The 25684-nt window shown below is 39.3% G+C and overlaps 1 protein-coding gene across 4 annotated transcripts in view; it reads right to left on the bottom strand.

Annotated features, from left to right (window-relative positions):
• The window catches only part of AP2A2 (adaptor related protein complex 2 subunit alpha 2), a 90371-nt gene that overhangs the window by 43312 nt on the left and 21375 nt on the right, over positions 1-25684 (bottom strand). For all 4 annotated transcript variants that reach the window (XM_075187849.1, XM_075187850.1, XM_075187851.1 and 1 more), the window contains exons 2-4: positions 11210-11278; positions 2333-2475; positions 327-520 (exon numbers count right to left, since the gene is read on the bottom strand). In XM_075187849.1, the coding sequence (XP_075043950.1) occupies positions 327-520; positions 2333-2475; positions 11210-11278 (406 nt within the window). The remainder of the gene's footprint in view (positions 1-326; positions 521-2332; positions 2476-11209; positions 11279-25684) is intronic.

The raw sequence follows: 25684 nt of genomic DNA, 5'->3' as shown, positions 1-25684 counted from the left end.
CTTGGTAATCTCATAAATAAATAAATGATGATGATGATGGTCTGAATGTCCGTGGGTTGAAACACTTTGGGAGGCAGATCTATAAAGTAGTAAATAGGGAACAGACAGAAGGGCCGCGCCAGTGGCTGGTCACTCAGCACTGAAAATATGAACTGCCTGTTTGACTGTATATTTGTCTAACTCAGCCATATTAATATTTTAAAACTCAATAATGGTAGAGAGAAATACATGAGTGTTCAGCTACGATAAGGAAACAAATAAAACAACATGGCGTGACTTTGCACATTTTGCTGCTAATAAAATGTTAAACAGAGATGCAGTCTTACCCAGCCACCAGTATTCTGGGGATCTCACCAGCAAAGGCCTCTGCCATCTCTCTACTGCCCACATTGGCAATGCAGTGCAGGGCCAATCCCATGAAGGTGGGGTTGCGACTAGACAAGTCGTTTTTGATGGCATTATTGATAAGACGGATGAGCTCACTGTTAGAGTTCACCAGCACCGAGATAAAGAGGTAACCCTGGAAGAAAGGAAAAGGTTTGAAAACTTTTAAGAACAAAAACTACAATACATACATAAAATAACATTTCAAAGACAAAATAGACAGTTGTACAATATTTAAGAAGACTGTACAATAATCATGCACATAGAAGCCATGTGTTACTAAACCCAGGTCATAAGGCCAAGCCATGTAGTTCCTAGAACTTGGAACACTTTGCCCTAAGGAAAACATCTCTTGAAATATTCAAAAATGGTATGAAAAACCTCATCCACACACCCACACATTTGGCAGCAATTGCTGGCAGCGTAGAACTTAAATGTAATGGTTTATTTTGCTCCCTTAGTTTAATGTGTTTCAACTTGTTATTATCCAACTGCTTCTCCACAAGAGATTCAATCTCAAAATTGTAAACACTAGAGAATATCGAATATCGAAGTGTAAATTTAGAAGTGGCGGTATGGAAAATTTAATGGGAATCTAAGTGAATGGAATTTGATAGTTTCACAATCAAAGCAGTAGGAGAAGCGACGGTGTGGCATACCGCTGTATACCAGAAAAATAAAATATATATTAAAAAACAGGACAGTACCGTCAGCGTAGTATGCGTGATATAACGTCATCTGTTGTGTTACACTGGAGTGTTACAGATCCTAGCTGGGAACTTGCATTAGGCAACCTAGGTCCCCACCTAAGGTTAAGTGGGCACTGATAGGATTACTTTATTTATAGCTTTCATCACACAGCATACAAAGACCAAATATGAACATTGGGGGACAAAGGAATTGACAACTAACATAATTCAACCAGTGAAAATGTAACAATCAAACGGGTGTAGTACGAGTTATCGGTGCTATAAACACCGACACTGTTTAATTCTATCATCATCTATTTATATAGCGCCACTAATTCCGCAGCGCTGTACAGAGAACACACTCACAGCAGTCCCTGCCCCCATTGGGGCTTAGTCTAAATTCCCTAACATACACAGACAGACAGAGACTCTTAGCAGCCAATTAACCTACCAGTATGTATTTGGAGTGTGGGAGGAAACCGGAGCACCCGGAGGAAACCCACGCAAACACGGGGAAAATATACAAACTCCATACAGATAAGGCCGTGGTCGGGAATCGAACTCATGACCCCAGTGCTGTAAGGCAGAAGTGCTAACCACTAAGCCACCGTGCTACGTCAAATACCACTTTAATTAGATCAGATTGAAAACTCTTAAACAAATATATTAAAACTTTATCTAGCAGCATTAAATAGATGGGGTATAGTAAAGAGCAGTGATGTCCTGTGTGTGCTGCTCAGCATGGACCCACATACTACACTATCAGCGCTCCCGTTTTATTTTAATTCACTAACGAGTCTGGTACTGACTAAGGACTGATTGAAGAGTGGTGTAGCTGCTACTCCTAGGGGGGAATTCAATCATCCAGGAGTGCTGGTTTCACTGTTAACACATGCCAATGTGTTAATCCAATTGTTTATTGCTACTACATTGCAAGCTATTGACATTAAACTGTATAAAACACATGTGAACATCACCATTTACAGAACATTACAAGGGCGTAGTTCTGCCTAGCTCTAAAATAAATAAAACCACCACACTGCGCCCATCAGGAGAGACACAGGAAAGTCGCTATACACCACAATGGTGACCTTTACTGAAGCCTTCCAGGAATAGCTGCAAGACGACAACACCTCGGCTACTGTGTGCCCAGGGGCAAAGAACAGGCAATCATGTAAATTATGGAGGGGGCATCTCACTTAGTCGTAGCTTCCCTTACACATGGAAGTAATGACGATTGTATAAATGGACTGACTTACTATCTGCTTCTCTGTGTATTTGTTGGAGCTGAGCAGATTCACGGCTTCCATGTGACCAAAGTCAATGTCATGTCCAAGTAAGAAGATAAACAGCAGCTTGCAGACATATTTCTTCTTGCTGTAGCCATCCAAAGCTTTGTCTCCTGTGGACGGAAGGGAATTAGAGTTACAATGAATGAACACAGCTCTACATTTTTGCAATTTAGATTTATACATCGTTCCACATACTAGTACCTTTGATCTAAAAAGGTTTTTCCCCACATGGTACCAATGGTCTTTATAGCAGATCACCATTTACTGTGGCTTCCTTCCATGTTCAGAAGACCACATATGGCAAAAACTTTTTGCAGACAGGTGAAGTTTGATTTGCAAATTACTATAATCAATTTGCAAATATGAGGGCAAAGTTAACCAACTTTTATAAAAAAAAAATTATACATATACATTACACATATACAGCAAGTAGACAAAAAACATCACGCATTCGACATCACGCATACAAAAAGGATGGGGTTTCACCTAGGTGTGGCTCATGTGTTAATAAAGCAATAACATCTCAGTATTGTCAAGGCCATGTACAAACTGCTGGACTTCCCTGGCTACCCATAGTTGGGATGCATTACATGATTACACCTGGCAATTTTACTGTTGCAAAGAGCACAGGCGATAGACTACCGAACAGAGGAACATTTCCATAGAATGGTCATGGTGAAACATTTAGATAGCACCATTAAGTGATTAGCATCTTCACTCCAAGTTGCAGCATTTCTTTCCTGTGGTCAGAGATGTCTCCAAGGAGAATAGGGCACATGCGGTCGCCCAATGGTTGAATTAGCATGATATAGCAGCTAACCATGTCACAGCCTCATCAGTCACCAGAACTGAATCCAATCAGGAATATATGGAATATTCTAGATCATCCAAGACATTTTTCACCACCATTATTACTTATTCATGTGAAAGAATGATGCAGCATCCCTCCTTTACATGTCATTGGTTGTCTCAATGCCAAGGTGCACACAGGCCGACTTTATATTGGAGCTTCCGTTATTTTGCAACTGTACAATACAATCATCATCATCATCTATTTATATAGCGCCACTGATTCTGCAGCGCTGTACAGAGAACTCATTCACATCAGTCCATGCCCCATTGGAGCTTACAGTCTAAATTCCCTAATATAGACACACGCTCACACACAGACAGACAGAGAGGGAGACAGACAGACAGGGGGAGACTGGGGTCAATTTTTGATAGTAGCAGCAAACAAATTAACCTACTAGTATGTTTTTGGAGTATGAGAGGAAACCGGAGCACCCGGAGGAAACCCACACAAACACAGAGAGAAAACATACAAACTCCACACAGATAAGGCCATGGTCGGGAATCGAACTCATGACCCCAGTGCTGTGAGGTAGAAGTGCTAACCACTAGGCCACTGTGATGCCCACAATATATGTCACCTTTATTTATTATTGGATATTCATGAGAATGCAGCCTATCAATTAACTGGCAGTCAATGTCATCACTGATTTACAACACAACCAATATTTAACTGGCAGTCAATGTCATCACTGATTTACAACACAACCAATATTTATGGGCACGTACATTGGTTTTACCAAAAATGTCTGTATCTACTGTTTAAACAAAAGGTGCTCTTTAGAGTTGTACTGCCACCTATTCAGAAGTGTAGTGCGACATTTCCCTTCCTAGGTAGAGCCTGGGGGCTGCTACATACAGCTGTTTTTGTGTAGGACTCCACCATCTTACAGCCCAAGCCATAAACCGGAAATTTGCTTCTGGGAGGACCAATCAACAGCAGAGCTCAGCTTGTGATGTTCCTTAACTAGCAAAATTGTGGTTTGTTCATCCAAGAGCCTGCCACCATTTAAGAGTATTTATTAAAATACTAATTTTTAAACAAATTTTAAGAGCTCTCCTTTAAGACTACTAGCACCATAGCATATGAATAAAACTCCATTAAATGTCAACCAATATTAATACTTAATACTTGTGAACACTAAGCAACACTGAAATTGATGCAAAGATATGCAAAAAGTAGTCAGAAAGTATATCTATCATCTACATAGCGCCACCGATTCCGCAGCGCTATATATATATATATATACACATATATACACACACACATACATACATATACACACATATATACACACACACACATATATATATATATACATACATACATACATACACACAGACACACACACCTGTCAAACGTCCAATTTTAACAGTCGTGTACAAGTTTTAAACAGATAGTAACAGACAACACCAACAAAAACTTACAAGTTACTAACCCTCATGGTATTCCAGAGGATAAAAATACTATAGCACATTTAAGTGTGACCATAAAGACAATTTGTATGAAAAGCTGTATGAATAAAGATACAAATGGAAGAGTCTGGAAGGAGTTGCAAGAATGTGAAGATTAAGACTTAGAACACCGAAATGATGTGATTAATTACTGTTGATTTGTAAGGTGCCGCTCTGCTCCACAGCGCCAGAAAGTGGAAAAATCAAGATAGACTAAAAGCATGCACGGGGATGGGGGGGGGGGGGGGGGAGAGAGAGTTGGTAGGGCTCGGATCATGAGAGCGCTTACAATCTAATTGGAAAATATATACAAATGGGAAATTAAATATCAGCACTTATTAAGAGGAACCCAATTGACCAAGTTGCTCGTAAGAATGCGGGCCGCGCACTATCATTAGTACTGTAATAGTGCGCATTATTACCATTAGTAAGGCAATTTCAACACAGATTTTTGTAGCAAAAATATGTGTTAAAATTACCGTACCAACGGTAATAATGCGCACTATTGCTGTACTAACTGTAATAGTGCACGGACTGCATTGTTCTCACGTCAACGCCGTCAATTGAATTACCCCCTATAAGTGTCAATTTCTGAATTCCCAATTTATACATATTGCACAATTAGATTGTAAGCTTTCGTGTTCAATCACACAATATGTATAAAGGTGCATATGAGCAGGAAGAAAATACAAAGATTACTCAAAAACAGCTCCATAATGTACATAAAAGAACAAAACTTATTCACAATGAAAAGCTTTTCCACATTATGTAGCTTCACATGCTGCTTGTAAAGAGGAAGTGTTGCTGAATCCTGCCCCAGTGTGTAGGCTCACATTCCAAGCAGCAGGAGACAGGTCAACTTGGCAACTTAAAAGAAATGAGAGGGGGGGAAAAAAAAAAAAAAAAAAAAGTGCTGACTATTCCTATAACCATGCAAAGCTGAACAAATCTTGTACTTCCGTTGTCCCCAGGACGCCCAGACAGTCTGTTCCATATTTACTTACATTATTCTAATTCTGTATATGAAAAAAAATAAAAATCATTATGTTTGGGGTTTAATGTCCAGAATGTAACTTTCAGTTTTAAGATATAGATACACACACACACACACACACACATAAATACACACATATACATACACACATATATGCGCACACACATATCTATACTCACTAGGTTAACTTATTAACCAACTTTATTTTTAAACACCAGCCACACACAGAATAAATCTCAGACTGTGGCTTATGGTTCCAAAGGTTCAATAAAGAGACTAATAGTGCTGCCTGATCTTATCAGACATAGCAATTAGGGTATATTTCATGTTTTCTAGACGTACTTTCCCTCTTAAATGCTGAAACAAATGTAAGAGAACATGCAAAGTTTACAGACAAAACAAAACAAAAAAAAAAAAAAGACTTATATAGAATAAAGAAATAACCTTTTCTTTAGGGGGTATTCATGGGGTCTGCCGGAAGACCAAATTTAGAAGGAGGACATTTCCGATTTGTGGGGTCTGTCCTGCCATCCTGATTGGGTGCAAAAGTCGAGCAGTGGTGGACAGCTGCTGTGCGGGGAGGACAGTACGGGAAAGTCTAGCATTTCAAACGCGCTAGGCACGCCCCCATTGACATGGCCCCGCATATATTGGGAAGTATGGTTAAAGCGGTAGAGGTTCAAATGTGAAATTATGCTCTACTTCAGCCTGCTCTGCAATTTGAGTCCTTCACAGTGGAGGACTGATATCAGTGGTATCCACCAACACAAAAGCAAATGGTCTCAAGGAAGAGACCCACATGAAGTCAGCCATCTTTGAATCAGGTCTGACTATTCATCCTGTACTATTAATGATTCTTAGGTTTTAATGTCAGAAAAGAGTTGTATAGGTCAATGGTTAATCACTTGTATAAAAAATGCTTAATTTACATGTTCCAATGTGCTTTTGTATATCCAAGTGCAACTTTATCTACTAAAAAAAAAAAAAAAAAAAGGTTTACTTGATCTATATGCCAATATCTTTGTTATCCAGAACGCTCCTATCCGAAAAAAATTATAGATGTCTGACAAAGAAGCTCTGAGGTAATAAAGGTAATAAAGATAGAATGAAAAGTTGTTTAGTGCAAAGAGTAGAGCTGCAGACTAAGGATTCCCAAAGCAACACAGTATAGAAAGGTAAAGTCTTTCCAATATATGTCACTCAGTAATACATATAGTTCAATAGTATATTAAACTGGTTTTAGGGTTTTGCTTTGTTTGTTTTGGGGGGGGGAGGGGGAGCAGTGTTATGGGCTTCGTTTAGGTTTTGGAATAAATGTATCTAGAAGGTACAATTTTGCCCCTTGGACAACACTACGTTATGCTGTACGAAGGGGTTGGACAAACATAAAAAGTGCAGACAGATATTGTGTTGGGAGACACGTCTTCACTCTGAATTGCAGCAATAAAACAAAGCTGCCCAGTATTTATGTGCTACACGAGAAGGTAAAGACCGGGTTTTCCTTGCATGCAAAACATTGGATTTGTTCCCTTCGCATTGCAACTTGGGTTGCCTATCACTGAGCTAAAGGACGCAGATTTGCAAAAAATACACTTCAGAGGCAGCAAAGTGCAGCTCTCAAACCTACAAAAAGGCTGCATATTACCAATATTGGTAATAAGTGAATACATTTAATACAAAAATACACCTATCAGCAGGCATTTTAAAGTGTTACAAGCTATAGCAAACAAATCTGACAAAGCAAGAGCGAGCTGTGGGCAGCAGGTGAAGGCTCAGAGGCTTGCGTTACCCATCACTGCTTTAGCTGGATTGCTTCCAACTCTAAATGAGGCCCAACGTCTAAAGAATTCTGCATATAGTGGTATATTTATAATTAATGTATATTAAACATGCCATGTTGTGTTTTTTTAAATAAAGTTTGTTGATATATAATTTAAAACTCCATTAAAAAAAAAAGAATATTTAAAAAAAACATATGGTATATTAACATACTGTGAAATAATTAGCTAGCATGATTGACATATTCCTGGCTTTGCAAACAAATATATATATAGCAGCATAGTATATAAAGCGCTACAGATGGAAGATCTAATGAGACATCGATAAAAACCCCATGTGAATCACTTCTGGGTACAAGGTGAAACATTCATCATATCCAGAGAGCACGGAAACACTGCGGCTTCCAACGGGGCATTGCAGACGTACTAATACTTACTTATATGAAATCCACATATTACTTTATTTGTATTAAAGGTTTACACATTTTTAAAACCATTTTTTTCTTCTCCCATTCCTAATTTATGGATCATAATTCCCAAGACAATGCATGGTACCAGAAGTAGGGCTGTCCACACAATATTAAAGGAAAGCATGACCGCAAATGATACATTTATAACACAAAAATCTTTTCATGCTATCAAAAGGAACAATATTTTCTTTGATATTACAAATGTGCTACGATTCAAGAGAATGCATCAGAAAACAAGATTAGGGGCAGCGCTCGCTCAAGGAGGAAAACCAGTAAGCCTACGCTGTGTGTGTCCTGAAACCAACACAAATAAAACAGATTGAGAAAGAAGTGTTAGTAGTGATATGTGAAAAAGCAATTCATAACTTTTATGGTCACAGATCAAATCTTGGCTCCCCATATGCATCAATAGAGTTCTGTGACATCACAATATAACTGGGAATCAATACACAACCTCCAGTCCATGATTCCTGAAGTCAGACTGGCATTAAGATACACAAGATTGGTCAAGAACATTTACAAAGTGCACAGACAAAGGGATATGATACACAGATAGGATTCCTGAGCAGAAACAAACCAATAGAAGGGAGGTTTACACCTGTTGAACTATTAGTAGACAGTAAGTTACAATTTTTTGGGCTGACGAGCTGCAGAAGAAGGATGTTTATCGTGTCACCACGCCAAGCTGGGACACTCCGGACTTAGGGTTTAAAGAAACCTTTACGTGCACCATTATGCTTACAAAATGTAAGTAGATACAAATCTGTTTTAATAAATTGTTTTTACGATATAAGCAACATTATTGCTGCATTTCGCTTTTTTACACGTTATGCTAACGGAGGAACAAAGGTGAGAAATACTAACCAGGAGCTTCTGCACCTGGGAACATTTGTGCAGACTTTGCCATTGGAATTTTAAATCAATCCTGGACAGGACAGTAGTGATATTTGTGTGTATGTACATTCATTGTTTCAGTGACCACTCGCCTTCTATCCCGGCAGTGCCATCAATCCCAACTCTCAAACTGAATCCCATTCAAATCAGCACTTGATCGTTTCCCTTTTCCTCATACCCCTTTTTCTATCCTATTGCGCCCTTTCCCCGATTTGTAGGTACTATCCGATACATAGGTGTCTTTAGGCAACCCCAAGAGGGTTTGTGGCTGCATCCAAGCTCCCTTCCCCCTATTTGGAGGAGCGCAAGCCCAGCAACCATATTTAATAAAATTTTTGAGCCTAAAGATACCAGAGAAGTTACTCAGAGCCACTTTGCAATATACACATAGAGATTTTTCTTCCTCCAAATGAGGGATGTGCAATATAGTTGACTGTAGCCCATATTATTTTGTGCTGCAGTGTTCAGCATTATCTAGGGTTCCCTTAGGTTAGTGTGGTACACACAGGGAGTGAAAGGACAGCATGTCACCTCCAACAAGATCAATGATGTCATTTTGCAGGGCAGTACAGTGGTGTATGTCCCTAGAGTCCAGAGACAGAATAAAACGGCTGGTTTACATACTGAGCTGAACGCTAGCACACAACCTTCGTGTTCTTAATGACAATGATTAAGAGACATCTGACCCTGCCTGCCCATATTCTCCAAATATCTGTTTGTCGTCGTCCCCCCTCACAAAGCAAACAGGTAGGTGTAAGTTACACCCTTATATATTACTTTACATGTTCATTACAATGCTGCTACTAATCACAAACAGCTAACAAAAAAAATGCAAAACATACTTTAATTTACCAAATAAGGACAACAAAATAACAAAGCCATTCGACCCCATAACACTATCTGTGTCTGGGACTGAAAGTGAATTATGGGTGTTTTGTGAACTGCCCTTGTTATCTGGATTGAAGCATGGAAATTTCTGAAATACAAGAACAGCAAGAATTAAAACGATCTAAAATAAAAAATGTTAAATACCTAAATTATTTGTATTTTTGTTGTTCCAAACAAAAAAATATTAAGTAAAGAAGTCCCTGTAACAAGCCCATGAGTAAAATGAACCCCCCTCTCAGCACTGTGCCGTGAAAAGGGTTAACATGGAACTTCACTAATCATGTCTTTTTGGGGAAAGGAAAGTTTCAACATATTTCCTGTTTTTGATTTCACGAGGAATCTGTTTCACCCTGATTTCTACTACCTCAGCTCTTTGTATGATGCCCTCTGACCTCTGCAATTCATGCATTGGTTTTTTCCACATAGAAAACAGCAAATCAGCAGAATCATTATCACTCCACAAGAAGTATTCCTAGGAGGACTGTTTATTTCATGTAATAATATCCTATCTAACTTTTTCTGACATTGCCTGGTGACTAAAAACACTTTCGAGCAGTGTAACGACATTTTAAAACAAGCTGTGCAAAAGATTAGTCGGCATCACAAAAAAAATGTTCTAGCATTCCACCAATCAAAAAAACAAAACTGGCCCCTTAAAAATCCAATAAAATCACTTAACGATGAGACACTGAATGTGGTTGTTAGAATATGCTAAAACATCTGTTTCAGAAAAGTACACGACTGTAAAGTCATTTTTCTGTGGAGCTCTCTCATTTGTGACATAGCGAATGTCAGAATTCCATATTTCTACTAACATGCCAGGACAGCTGGGAATAATTTTCCCATCTTCCACATAGTACAAATGATTTAACTAGAAATTTCATTACACACACGTTAGCCACCTGTATCAATACAAAGGCACCTGGGTGTATTTTCTGTAATCTGCAGGGATTAATAAAATGTCTATTGGATATTGTTATTTTAGGTCTGCCCTGAGCATTATGGAGGAAAGATATTTCTGACAGAGGTGGATAAGCAAACACAACAACGTATATGACTGTTCATCCTCCCTGTTGCTATGGTGCTGGGATCTCTGCACAACATTATGATGCTGCTGTTCTAGAACCAGATTAACTCCTCCATTCCCTGCATAGCCACAGACATTTCACTTGTTACAGTAGAGGCAGCAGGCGGCAAGAAAGGAAAAGCAGGAAGTAGCAAATATGTAAGTTTTATATATGCTTATTTTGCCACGTAACGTATGCAGGAAGTGATGTGGAATGTGATACACAATACAGTTGACCACCAAGAACAAGTCAGGCTCTGCCCTATAAGGATTACAAGAAGGTGATTGGATGTCTGCAGGTTGCAAGAGAGAAGGATTTATTGTGCTGAAGTCTCAATTGTTTTGCTATTTTTTTATGGGTCTATAAAAATGACAAAAAGAGGTTAACACATTTCATATTGGTTGCTATTCTCCCTTCCAACAAGATCCACACGTTAATGCAGTACATACCCTTAAATTTGGAGCGAATGTTGGCCAGTTCCTTGTTTATCCTTTTAATTTCCGCTTCTTTGCTCTTACCTGATGGAAGATAAGGAAAGATTGTTAATAAATATTATTCATAAAATGTACAGCAAGTACTAATTCTGCCCCCCCCCCCCCCCCCCCATCCCTCTGTTTCAGAACTGATCCTCTCGAGCACAATATATAGAAGAATTTGTAGGTAAAGAGTGGATAAAATGACAATGAAAATATAAAAAGAGCAGTATAAATAACATAATAGGAAAAAAATCTTGCTGCTTACAACTGAGAACACATTTACATAATTGGAGCTTTTTTTTTTCTTTGCTCGCTTATTGCTTTCAATACACTGCTTTTTCAATTTTATAGAACTTGGACTGCCCAACTTAACTAAATGCATGTACAGCAGGTACTGCGCCCAGTTCTGTGAAAGTTGAGGAACAAGAATTCACTACCTGAATCTATTTGCTAATTTAAAAGGTTGGCAGCGCTACAAGACGACGACTACTTGGTCTTAAGCCAGTGCAGGACAAATCCGGGCCACCATAGGGAAGAGAGGGGGAAAAAAAAAATCCATGACCTGACAATTATAACTTATTCCGCTTTCTGTCCTCAACCCTTTTAGAAAAACTTTTACTACTGGTTTCCTAGCAATGGTCAGAAACTCTCCCACGTCCCGGAAACACCTGCAACAACAGGACCAGAATTACTGTAGGGCGAGGAGAGCTCTGACAGCATGTTGGAATTCTGTATTCTATCCTGTGCTTGACAGCTCTCAGCACCATGGAACCACTAACGATTCCCAGCTGATGCATTGCTAAGGAGGGAGGAGTTTCAGTACACAATCTGGGGCTTTGGCTGGTGCACAACATGTAAATGATTCATACAAAATTGCCACCTCCTAATTTAAAATGTATTTGTACAGGGCTGTCTTTAGCACACTAAAAAGGCCAAGTGAGTTAAATGCTTTTTCGTTACATGCTAAGGAAATGCTCACGTGCTCACACACCAAAATCCCAGGACTTGCAGGAAGGATCCACATCTGTCAGCACTACGGGAAGCTTTCTAGATTAGATTAGTGACTACTCCTATTTTAAGCCTGATCAGACTGGACAGAGATTTGGTTAAAAAAAAAAAAAAAAAAAAAAAACCCCAAAAAAGCCATGTAAAACATTTAACGGTTTTATCTCCATAGTATTAAATGGACATTTAATTAAAAGGGAGGTACAGATCTACTATTAGTGAATTTCAATTCCAAGGTTCAAGAATTTTCTGCAGCACTGTATATACTGTATAGTAGGCGAAGCATTTGTAGAAAAATCGGAACAGAATGTACAACAAACGAGAGTGATAAATAAGGAGGGGCATAGCATCAGCACAGCGCTCACAAAATAATCTCAATCCCTATCATAGGCGATCATTTAAAAGTGCTGCAAACATACATGACTGAGAACAATCACCCCTTAACATCACTGGCAATACTACTTGTCATAAAGTTGTTTGGTACACTTCTGTGGCACAAAATTATTTCAGTTCACATTAAACAAAAATGTAAATAGTAATTCCCTATTAAAGCTATACTACCAGGTAGAAGGGTACGGTTGGTGAGAACGCACCAGACGTTATTCCTAAAGCTCTGTTGTTGGTCTCACAGCTCCCCCTAGGTGGTGCTGGGGAGGAAATATGTATCACCAATAAGAAGATAGAGTTATACCGCTTTCATACTGCCGCCCCGGCAATATCCCGGGTTTTTCAAGCCAGGTTTTTGCCGGGGCTCGGAGCGTCCCAGCTCAGAAACACCATTCATACTGCACCTCGGACCCGGGACTTTCCCCGGTTGACCCATTCATACTGCACAAGTCTGTGCCCTGGCAATTTGTGGGAGTCATCACCAGAGCAGTTTTCATTGGCTGAAAAATGGTGATGTCATTGAAAGGTGACTGGTTTTTTTTTTCTTCCACGGGCTCCCACCGATGACATCATCCTCCAGAGACAGGCAGACAGCCAATCAGCTTGTTTTCTGTGCAACCCGGGTTGAAAAACCCGGGTTGCACCATTCATAGTGCAGGCAACCCGGGTCCAACCCGGGAATTACCCCTCGATAAATCCCGGGTTGAAGAACCGGGTTTTTAGACCCGGGATTTTTGACTTGTACCATTCATACGGCACCAAGACCCGGGTCGTTTGAGCTCGCCCCGGCAAAAACCCGGGATTTTGGTGCAGTATGAATGGGTATAACAGAGATTGCAGTATCTTATTGGTCCAACCACTCACACACCCTGCCGCAAAAAAAATTTGAGGGTGCAGCAATACCTGAAATGTAGGAGCCTTAACTATATATGAACTGTAGTACCCTCAAGCAGAAACACAATGAGCCTCAGCTCTAATGAGATCTAATACCAAACTAAGCCAAAACCCAAAGCATGTCCTTTAAAGGAACCTTTATACTCCAAATCCCAACTCCTATAATGAACCATATGAACAGGCTAAAAATTAAAGAAACCGGTCATCGCACACTATAAAAGGATTAAAAGCTATCTTACTAAGTAGCAATGGAAACCAAGAACCAAAAGTTACAGAAGCTGTATTTACTGTTAATTACCAACCAGCATATCACAATTGCATACAAACTTTGGATCAATTAGCCCACCCCCCCCCCCTCCCCATTCACACATGTCAACAGGAGGGACTTATTTGGTATGCATGAGATAACTTGCAGGCCACCAGCATTTCCACACAAAGTCCTTGTAGATAAGACCTTTCAACTGTCAGATGGAACAGTTGAGATGCATGGGAAGGACAGGGCGTGGTACCTGCAAGCAGTGGCACACTACCAATTGATAAAAATAAACAGGCAAATCCTATACCAGAATGATGTGCACACCAGCAAACCACAAAACTTAGCTTCAGTGTAATGAATAAAGATGGGCATATTATATTTACTTATGTCTCGTAAAACACATATTATACTAGTAGTAAACGCTAAGCACTTTCTACAAATAGATCAAATAGGGCACATCTTGAACTGAAGCCAGATGCATTATACATTACTTTGTTCTCCTGAGTTAATTTGCATAAGTTCAACATTGCAAGAGTTCTGTGGGTTTTATAAAACTTTATACGAGAGCCGTGATGGGTTAAACAAGTTCTGGTTTTATAGAAAGAAAAGTTACTCTGTGCATTATAAATATGATGGAAAAGGAACAGACAGCTACACTGAGCATTTCTCTTCATCTAAATGGCCCAGAGCTTATCCCTCTATATACCCTTATGCTGTTATTCAGTAAATGAGGGGACACAGAAAAAGGAGGGAGTGTGAAAGAACGGTGTGCTAGTTTGCATGCCCCACCAGTCCTGACCTGCTCTGAAATTTGGTGTTTCATTTCGAGAAAGGGTGATCGCTACTGGATTGGGAGGAGTCAACCATTGGAATCATGTGTCAATACCTCTCAGTCAAAAAAGTACTTACGGGTGCTGAGAAGTAGGAGAGTACTGAAACCCACACTGAAAAACAACACTATTAAATATGATATACACACACACACCAGTCTTTTGCAAACATTTATTAATATTTACATACACAATATTTTGCTTGTAACCTCCCCTTCATCCACAAAAAAACAATCAAAATTTAATTATATTTAACACGTAATTTACAACTGTTTACGTTTTCATTTTTTAAGCTCAGCCACAGCATATATATTGGGCCATAAAGACTGTGGAAAGGCCACCTAACAGAAATCTAGCTATGAAGTCACAATGTCCCTGATGCAACATGGAAATAGAGAAATAAGATACACTGAATGCTCTTGTGGTCTCTACAACAACGCTTACAAGAGGGGAAGTAAGGAGGTAAATGCAATTATTCATTTTCCACGTCAGATATTGTTTAATGTGAATACGTATGATAGAATGGTTTTCCCTGAATTATGCCGTTACACAATATAACATTTAAACATTTAGGGGGGTATTCAATTGTGAGCGAGATCGGTGAAATACTCGCGCTCGAAAATATTACCGTTAATACGGTAATATTGCGCGTAAATACCGTTAATATGGTAATTTACTCGCTGGATTTCGAGCTGAAGTATTTCACTGATCTCGCTCACAATTGAATACCCCCCTTAGAGCTTGTTAACAGAAAATTGAGAAGGTTGAGTTTGAGGCGAGACATTTCAAACCTTTTGTCATTAATTTAAGTCGGATTTAACCATGCATATGGCCGACTACAAATATTTAAAATATAACAATATTGACCAATTAGTAATACCCTCAAATGTCAGGGATGGTAAACATTTCTTAAAAGATTATTCCTTCTATTCTTATGATAAAGTGTTTGAAAGTGTCTAGAAAGTCTATTTATCACTATCCATTTTTCCTGAAAATGGACCTCAGGGATTTGCCATTCAAGACCGAGAACAATTCTATCAAAGTAGTTTCATGTTGTCTACAAGATCTATCACTGATCTCTCTATCCCATTGCATGTAAAAAGGACATCATTGAAAAACTAGCATATGTCATTCTTGAAGAACAGTGAACGAGAAACTATAAATTTCTCTTCAAGGTAACCAATACATTGGCAAAAGATGGTGCTACACAATTACTGATGGAACCCCAGTTCTCAGGTTATAGAATACAGTTCCAAAACAGAAATTATTTCATTCTAGGGCTCAAAAGTCAATGTAGAAAAAAATACATGCCTAAAAATAATAAAAAAGGTAACCTTAAATAGTAAGTATTGCTATATAGCTGTCATGGGAGACAAGAGTCTAAGCATTTGAATATTTTAAATAGTTCTATTGGAAAAGTAACTGTATAAAAATAGAATAGAAGTCTTTTTGAGATATGACTAGCTTACAGACCTATTCCTTTAAATAGAAGTCCAGCAACTCTGAAATTAACAATCACACTTCACGGAATGGAGGATGAAGACTACTTTTATCAATTATACCTATTCAATATACTAAAGGAGTCTGAAGAAATTCAATATTTAAAACAAGTCCGTTTACAATTAGCTGGTCTAGACAACCCACAGATTCTGTGTAATTACATCCCAATGTATTCATTGGATTACATTATTTTACCATCAAGATGTAACATTTTAATTCCATAATATGGATTATCCATTTTTTTAATCTGAAAACATTTTGTTATATAGTTTGCCTCTCCCTCTTCAGACAGATTAAAGCCATGTCGTTGTAATTCAATTTGTTTCGGTTCAATGTACTTTGGTAATACTAGTGGAGGTATTCTAACTAGAAGCGCTAGTATGATCTGGCAAATCTCATGGACCGTGTAATATAGATACCAGCAGTATATATAGTGTCTGAAATGCATTCTCCATGATTAGAAACACAAAATTAAAAGTAAAGTTTCAAAGAGATTAAGAGGTGTTCCTTGACACCTAATCAAAAAAGACTGAACAGGAAAATAAATGCAGGTCTCAACAAATTTCTTAAAAACAGTTAAAAGCCAGGGCCAAAAGAGTGACCAAACTGTAAGAAAAATTACTTGTCTGCCTGTGAGATGGCTCCCTGGGGAAGTCACACATCAGCAACAAGCCTGCAGCAGTGCTTTTATAAGGTGAGACTGAAGAGCTCTGCAGTATTGTGAGCAACAGCCTGATAGCGAATCAGCGGAAAGCTGATCCACTAGCAGACTGTAACTAGTGTCCCCAAACCTACTGTGAGGCCTGTCTCTGGTATTGATGCCTGCGTCTAAAGTGGGAGAGGGGCCGTCCTGTAGATCGGGCGCCAAAGTGCATTTCCTAGTCGCCATAGTGAGCTGGTTTCGTTGAGCCCTGTGAATGCATTATATTGTAACTATTATTGTTTATTTATAAGGCACCACACAAAGGTCGGTTTCACTGGAGGGTAGAACACAACAGTAACCTTATATCTAATCATGATTGTTACAGTTGCTTGGTAGAAGGATGTAACTGTGTTGTCTGCTCGGCTGCAGGATTAGTCCTGATAAACATAGGACAAAAGCAAAATTTTCGATTAGGTCTTTTCTGGAGAACATTAATGCTGGCCTTACAGAGGCCAATCCTGCTTTAATGACAGAGTACCAGGATCAATGTATGTAAAAAAACAAAAACAAACAACACACACTAAATACATACATATAACATGTAAACGTATGGAAAAAAGTGCTTCTGTCATGCGTCAATGCAGTTGAAAACTTACATTCAAACGCATATTTAATGCGCACTTACGTGCAATGTGGTTTACGAGTTTTTACTTGCAAAAGCTTCTGCAGTGTCTCTACATTGTATATGTAGCCCTAGCGATATCCTGGAATGCATTTTTTTCTTATAGAAAAAGGAGCTGATCAAATGATCATTTTTACCAAATATGCTCAGATCATACATGGGATGCCTCCAAATTACTCAGCAAGAAACGCTATACAATGCTTAAATAAATTCTGTATAATGTACCTCTAAACTGCTGACCATAATTTTGTATATTGAACTATAGTTTGAATCAGATTTAATTTATGATTGATGTGGCACAGTTCCCTTTGTCCTGGTTACTATCAATGCCTCGGTCCACCCAATCCCATTTGACCTTTGCAAAATGGAAAGATAAAAATATAACTAGGATGGTTCTCAAACTGTTAAAATATAGTCAAACCTTATTTACCTTGCATACCTATTTATGAGTGAGAACCCCCCAAAAATTCTAAACTGCCATTACCAAGCATCAGTTGGAGAGGGAAAAAAAAGAAACCAAAAAAAAAAAAAAAAAAAAAAAAAACACACCACACTTCTCAATACTATAGGAGCATCCAAGTAATGTTTCAGGAAAATGTTAATGCAGCAACAATAATGTTGAGGAGCCATTACTTACGGACCACCCTCAATCCACTAGGTTTTCTAAAAGTATGCCCATTGGCTATTAACTAATGACTGATTATGTTTGGTTATTTTTATGAGCATCATGTGGCTCAAAATCACTTTTTACATAGAACAAAAGGTTTTAAAAGATAGAAGAAAAAAAACAAAACAAAAAAAAAACACTGTCCTACACTATCACCTCTCATTACACTTACTGATTGTTCAGTGTTCCGCTGGTACTCCAGCCAGTGAAGGGACAATGGGGCGATTTGCCAGCCTGTGATACTGTGCACATGCAGTTCAGTGAAAGTCGCTCTGTGGTGTCTGCCGTTGCATCTTTGTAAAGTAGGGCACACTGTGCTCTGCTATCTGTGATCAAACTGGCGTCGTCATGGTACAGCAGCCCTGGCAACCTGTGTCGGCTAAAGCCACTAAACTGTACAAGTGCCTCTCCAAAACAGATTCAAGTTTTAAAGTGGACTCATAAATTACTACAATTATGCTCCACATTGTATTTTTCTGTGATGCCAGAGTTGACAGATGGTATAACACAATTGTAATGTTTTTTGGCTTACAATCACATAGTATTACAGGAATTATGCAGTTGTAAGATTCCTATAAATTACATTACTGTAATGCATCCAAGTCCATTACAAAATCAGCACCACAAATATTTATTAAATGGTATCTAAATAATATACAGAGTATCAAAGTATAAATATGAAGACTAAGAATAAACAGACATGGCCTACTAAAGTGTCAATCATATAATTTCTCTATGCTTAATTGTAAAATAAAAAGTGTGTGTGCTGTATTGCACGACAAGTATTGCATTCCAAACAGGAATTGAGAAAGAACATATCCATTATGAAAACAAGTGTGCGCTTTTAAATCTATTAGGTCCCAACATATACTTGACAATAGGATACATCTGATTGTAACAGTGCTGACAAACTACATAAATAATAGCTGCTCTTCTGTTTTTATCTAGTGTTTACCGAACAAAGACAAGTGTTATCCAACAGATTTTAAGAAAGCCAGAGCTACAGAAATGCCTGGCACCTTGAGGAGTAATTATATTTAGTTTGGCTGCTCTGGGTAGCAGACACAGACATGCAACATCAAGACTGTCTGGCTCATCCCTTTCATCTTAAAACTTAATTTTGTTACCTTCTGTGCATCTTTTACCTCTATGCAGATTACCTGGAAGCATTAAATGTATGGTTAATGCAGTTTTCCGCCGTAGTCATCTTCCACGGTATTTGATATAACTGCAGGCTGCATTTCTCCCACCTGCTCTGCATTTACACAATAAAAAGCAGAACGACGGATAAAAGGATTCAACAGAGCGGATAACAGGATTCAGAGTGGACATTTATATGGGAATAGCCTGCCAGCACTTGTTTGGGCCATGCACAGGAAGCATACCCCATAGGGTTAATATTAACCATATTAGGCTAGGTCTGTTTAGTTTTGGGGCTGTTTGAAGTGTGCTGCACAGGAGGTACATTTTGGCATTCATTTTATTCATTTTATTGTCCTGGGATTTAAAAATGTTGGTGTAAGACATTTATTTGTATCCATAGTACTGGTATTTCTATTTTTCTAAAGTCCCATAGGATAATGATACCTGGATTAAAATTGTCCACCCTGTTAGATAATGTATCTAAGCAATACATATGTTGGTCATTGTTTGCAATGCTAGAACCTGGATAGCTTCCCCTGGTCCTCAGTTTAGAGTGGGCAAATTTAGAGAATGAGACTGTTAATCATCAGCAGAAATACATGTTTTAAGTTTACAGGTGTTTGGTCTAAATTGAAGTTAAAATCAATGTTTGCGATAGGTGGAAATGACATCAATCTTCAATGACCCAGGTCCCCAGCTCCAGTGTTTTTTGTTTAATTTAGGTTTCATAGTCTCATCTTTTATAATCTATTTAAAATTTTTGTCTGGGTTAACTACAACAACTGAAAACAGAGAAAATGGAAAATTGAAAAAATAAAATAAGCCGTGAAACATAAGGCCTGGGGTTTCAAATGCTTCTCTTAGCTCCATTGAACAAAAGGAAGCCAAATAATAGTTAGAACTGATCGCTTTATTATCCAATCATTAATTTATGTACTGTATGAATGTACAAATCCAGTGCTGTAAGGCAGAAGTGCTAACCACTAGGCCACTGTGCTGCCCCACTAGTAACAACATTCTATCTAAATGGTTTTCTAAGCAAACAGTCAAGTAAAGGTATACCAGTGGGCTTTATCATTCTCTGTATAATACTATCAATATAGATCATATTTTAATTATAAAAACTTGAGACTAGACAAAAAGTAAGATTTTACATAACTGACATCCTTACCCCAATACAATTTAATTCTCATGTACGAGTAAATGGTCTACTTTTCTGAAAGCATTTAACTCTTCAATTGTTCAGATATCAGAAAGGCAGTCCTTCATATCAATCTCTCCATTATTTCAGAGGCTCAAAGGGCTTGGGAATAATGATATTCAAGTAAAGATTACATGAAGCAACAACCTTTTACTCGTAGACAAATCTGTAAACAAGTAGGTATAGGCCTTAAAGTGCACACAACCTGTACTTGGATGTTACTTAAAACTCCTTGAAATACATCTTGTAGAAAATAAAAGTTCATGTCTTAACAGAGCTATACTGTGCTTATTTTCATAAGTATTGCACCAATCACTTTACTGAAAGAAGTATAAAATGCTAAGTGGGTTCTGGGTGAATCAGGATGGGAGCAGATATAAACAAGAGTCAAAAGCCTCTTGGGCAGCAAAGAACAAGTGGAACACATTCATCTTGTGAGCCAGGGTGGCAACAGGACTAACGAACCTTTGAAGGATAAGCAGTCTTTAGCAATTTAAAAATAAAACAAAAAACAAAGCATTGAGTTGCTTTTACATCCTTTGGTATGGGACACTGAGCATCAAAGGTAAAATTTTATAAAGATTGTGACAGATGAAACACATTTTAATAGTTTTTGAACTAATGGCAGTTTATATTGATTCTGCACTGTGATCGGATTCAAAGACCAATAGTTGATACATGGGTGCAATGAGCAATCTTTCTCGCTTACAAAGATATTAGGAGCCTCTGAAGGGAAAACGGAGTGTTGAATAAATCCCTTGTGTAGGTCATCATTAATGTACTCTCTCTGGATCTGTAGTTCAGTGTGCTAGGCAAAAGACAAATAAGACAGTCATGGGGTTCGCAAGGCGGTCATTTTTCAGCTTGTCTCATCAGAAACAGCCACATAATCATGGTATGCCGCCGGAAGTGCAGGTGGAACAGACTCAGATGCGGCCTCTACCAAATGCCTCTCAGACATCTCTGGCTCTACAAGTGCTGAAAAAGTGTGGGTTTACAAAATGTGACGATCTTATCTACCAAGTCAACATATATAACATATAGATTGTAGATCTTAAGCCAGATCAGACTAAAGGCAACACAAGAATATAAAGATTGGATCACATTAAAGTAAAGCATCTTACTGCCACGATCACTACTTGCAGTGGTTGAGCATCTGTGACAAGCTCAGAGGCAATGAAAAAGCTACTGATGGTCTCCTTTGGAACCAAAGCCACCTTGAATATTGTGGGGGATCAGATAATCCAGAGTAGAACAGAAGTCAATCATGATAGGAACCAGAGTTCAATTTCAGAGGGAGTCCAGAAGCTGCAATGAGACAGCAGATTAGAGGTGGTTTTATTCAGAAGTAGACAATGGAGTTGTGTTTTATTCCAATGGAGATAGGGCAACAGGACTCCGATGCCGTCCCCTTACTGCACTGGGATCTGAGCATTTAACTACCAGTTGTCTGAACTTCGGTCAGAAGGTCCTTTGCTGTTCCAGAGCCAGCGTGTGGTGGTGTTCCTGGACTTTTCCATCAATATTCAAAAGAACAGTGCTCAAGTTATAGAGGTGAAAAGACAACAGAGAGCTCCAACTCTTTTACGCTATGCTCTTTCCTGCTAGACTGTGTGGTCGCTGAGGGTGCCACTTTCTTTCTTGAAACTCTGATGCTGGTACTTGGCTGGACTGGAATTTTCTAGGGAACCTTATCATAGCTGATACGGTTTGATTCTCTGTATTTGATCTTACTTACTATGTGTTGTTGCTGACCAGCTTGGGAATTGTATGTATACTACTGTGGTTTGACACTTTTACCCTTTATTTCCCTTCTATACCAAGATATTGTTCTACTGGGGTAATTGCAATGTTATTTTAGCAATACGAGTTGGGTCCCTTTCTTTAATTCTTTGTCTTGGGGGTGTTTTTTCTCTCTATGGGCTATTTTGGAAGGACTACTGTCACTTGGCTGATTGGCAAGATTGGTTGGGTGCCCACTGCTTTAGGTATTTTGTCTCCCTACATACACCGTTCTACATCTTCTTTCCTAATTTCTCCTTTTCCCTAGGCTGGTATAACATACTTCTTGGGTCTAGTCTCCCCCTTTTCCTTTTATTTTTGCAAATAGGGGTGAAATGTGTAGGGTTATCTTGAGGGGTGCATGTTAAAATGTTTAGATTCAGGTATGTCTTGCTTGGTTTTCTCATTTTGCTGTACTGCAGATGTTTCTTTTGACTATGTTGGAACTGTAACGATGCTTCAGGAACCGCCGCGACTCGCTTCCTCTGGTGCCCTCTCGTCCCGGCCGTCGTCACGACAACAGGAACGTCACTTCCACTATGTCCCTGACGGTTATAGTTCCTGCTTCCCAGTATACTACCCTGCTCGTTCTCTGGATATCCTCTGATCTGATTTTTGTTGCTGACCTTTTGCCTGGAATTGACTACGTTTTTTGCCTGTGACCTTTTGACCTCTTGCTTGGATTTTGACCTCGTTTGCTCGCCTGTGACCCCTGATCTTTGGCCTGGATACTGACTCTGCTAGTTTGCCTATGACCTATTTGACCCTTTTCTGGACCTCACTTCGTTTTCCTGGGGTTCCCCCCAGTCAGTACGCAATTCACGACCCTCTGTAGTCTGCAGCCAAGTCTGTCCCCACCACTAGGGGCTCCAGCGAACACCAGGCTTCAGAGCAGACTCCGGGTTTTGTGGTGCTGGCTGTTGGGGTTCCTAACAGGAACTGGATGGCTGGGAGTTTTTCCAGGCTTTGGTTGGCGGTGTTTTGAGCACGGCATTTGATGGGTCTCCATGTCTTATGTATTATAACGGTTAGGCCAATTGGGAATGGTCCCATCCTTTTTTCTTTTACTTTGAATGTCAGGGGCCTCAATGATAAGCTCAAGAGGTCATTGTTCAGGTCTCAACTTGAAATATGAGGCGGGTATCATTTGTCTTACTAAAACCCACTTGAATGGTGGTTAACTGCTTGCACTTAAGAAGCTGTGGGTTGGGTGGGCATACCATGCAGTCCATGCCTGTAGTTCCAGGGGAGTGTCCCTTCTCACTCGGAAAAGTTACTTTTGTTCTGGATAAAACTTCAAAAGGACCTGCTGGGCCAATGTGTGTTCCCTTAGGGGGTAAGTTTAGCCCTGTTCCACTTGTTTATTCTGCCCCCATATAATAGTGGTATTCTTTGAAAAAAAAAAAAAAAAATAGTAGTGACCGTCTTTAAACCTTGAAATTTCAGTAATCTTTTTGGGGGAGTTTAATAATTTCTTGTATGATACTTTTGATAGATGGTGGGAGTGGAGAGGGTCTGTCATCAGGGAAAAAAAATTATTTTGCCCAATTAGTGTGTGAGATAAGGTTGAAAAACGTGTGGCATCTGACACATCGGAGGGATGAACATTTCTCCTGTTTCTCCATCTCCTATCATGCCTTTTCCAGGATTGATCTGGGCCTCTTGTCGAGAAGGCTGGTACCGGCCGTTGTAGATGTAATTTATTTACAGAGGGGAATCTCTAACCCCTCCTTACTGGCTGTTATGATCAACCAACAAAAGGACAAACATTTTGTAAACTCAACCCCTTCTGGTTAACTCTGATGGGTGCTGGGTCTGATCTGGTGTGCCAATGAGAGGAATATTGTCCTACTAATGTACATACAGAGGGGGACCCCATACTTGGGGACACTTAATGCTTTACTGAAGGAATCCCTCATCTCTGTTGTCAATTCCTTTAAACAAATATCAGACTGAAAGGGGAAGGTGAGGGTGCAGGAAGTCCAACACCTTGAGGTATTTCTCCCGTGATAAACTTAATTGTTTGGCTGCCCAGAGGGAGGGGTCGGATTACCTCTTGAATAAGTTGAAACACAGACTAGTTTATTACACATGCACAGTATTTCAAATCTATTAAGCGAGGTAGATTTCTGTCATACATAGCTAGGACTGAGAGGCGTCTGCCAATAATTGCAGGCATTAAAGATGGTTTGGGCTGTACTAGGATTTTGGCTCCAGAGATGGCGGACATTTTTTATGACTTTTTAAGGATAAATACACCTCTAAAAGCAACTTATCTCTGAGGTATGCTGTGTGGTCAGTCAGGATATTACTTTACCTAGGCTGAGTTTGGCTAGTAAGGAATTTCTGGATTCTTCCATTACACTGGAGTTAGATGATGCAGTTTCCTCCTTTCCTGGACAGAATTCCTATTGAGCTTTACAACAAACACTTGGAGGCATATTCAATGAGCCAATGCGGCTGCACATTTTCTTTGGTAATATGGTACCGTAACGTTGCGAATTTCTGGTGTTCGCTGGAGCCCCTAGTGGTGGGGACAGACTTGGCTGCAGACTACAGAGGGTCGTTATTACGGTAATAGTGCGCGGAAAAAACATTAATACGGTATTTTTCTCGCTGGATTTCAGCTCGCAGCTCCCCGAGTCGCGAGCTGAAATCCAGCTATTACCGTATTAACGGTAATAGTTTTTCCGCAGCGCGGAAAACAAACAATTGAATATGCCCATAGTTTTGATACCTAAATCGGGAAAAGTTCCTTTGTTTCAGGAGTATTATAGGCCCTTATCTCTGTTGACAACGGATACCAAAATATTAGTAAAAATTGGCAATACGTCTCAATCGAGTTATTAGTGAACTTATACGTACTGATAAAACTGGTTTTACGTCAAGTAAGTCGACTGCCATTAATCTGCGTCAGCTGTTTTATCACCTGCAACTGAGGCATGAGCAAGCTAACGTGGAGGTAGCGGTATTGTTGGTCGCTGTGAAGGCCTTTGACTCCGTGAAGTCGAGGAACTTATGGGTGGTTCTGGCTAAATTTGTTTTCAGACCTGTCCATGTTTATTAGGTGCGACTGCTTTATTGCTCCCCTACTGCTAGAGTGTGTGAACGGCTGCTTCCCCGGGATCTGGCAGGCAAAATGCATAAACTTATCAGGCAATTACTGTCTACCTTGTCCATGTTGGCCAAAGTTATTATTACTAGGAAGGGGATAGCACCTGAGCAGCCGAATATCTGTGACTGGGTCAGCCTAAAGACACTGCTGGTCATGAAAGATTCATGTACAAGAGAGTCATAATATGTTGGATAAATATGAAAAAAATTTGTGACAGGTGTAGAATATCTTCCTTTGTCCTGCAGGAGTTGCAAGTACTAGATTGCTTACTATTAATTGTATAGGGCGGACACCTAGTCATTCTCCAGAGCTTTTTCTTTTGTTTATATCGAATATTTGTATT

This window comes from Mixophyes fleayi, chromosome 10 (assembly GCF_038048845.1).
Source record: "Mixophyes fleayi isolate aMixFle1 chromosome 10, aMixFle1.hap1, whole genome shotgun sequence".
NCBI classification, from domain to species: Eukaryota; Metazoa; Chordata; class Amphibia; order Anura; family Limnodynastidae; genus Mixophyes; species Mixophyes fleayi.
Note: the sequence above shows the minus strand (reverse complement) of the source record. Positions and strands in the feature narration are given on the sequence as shown.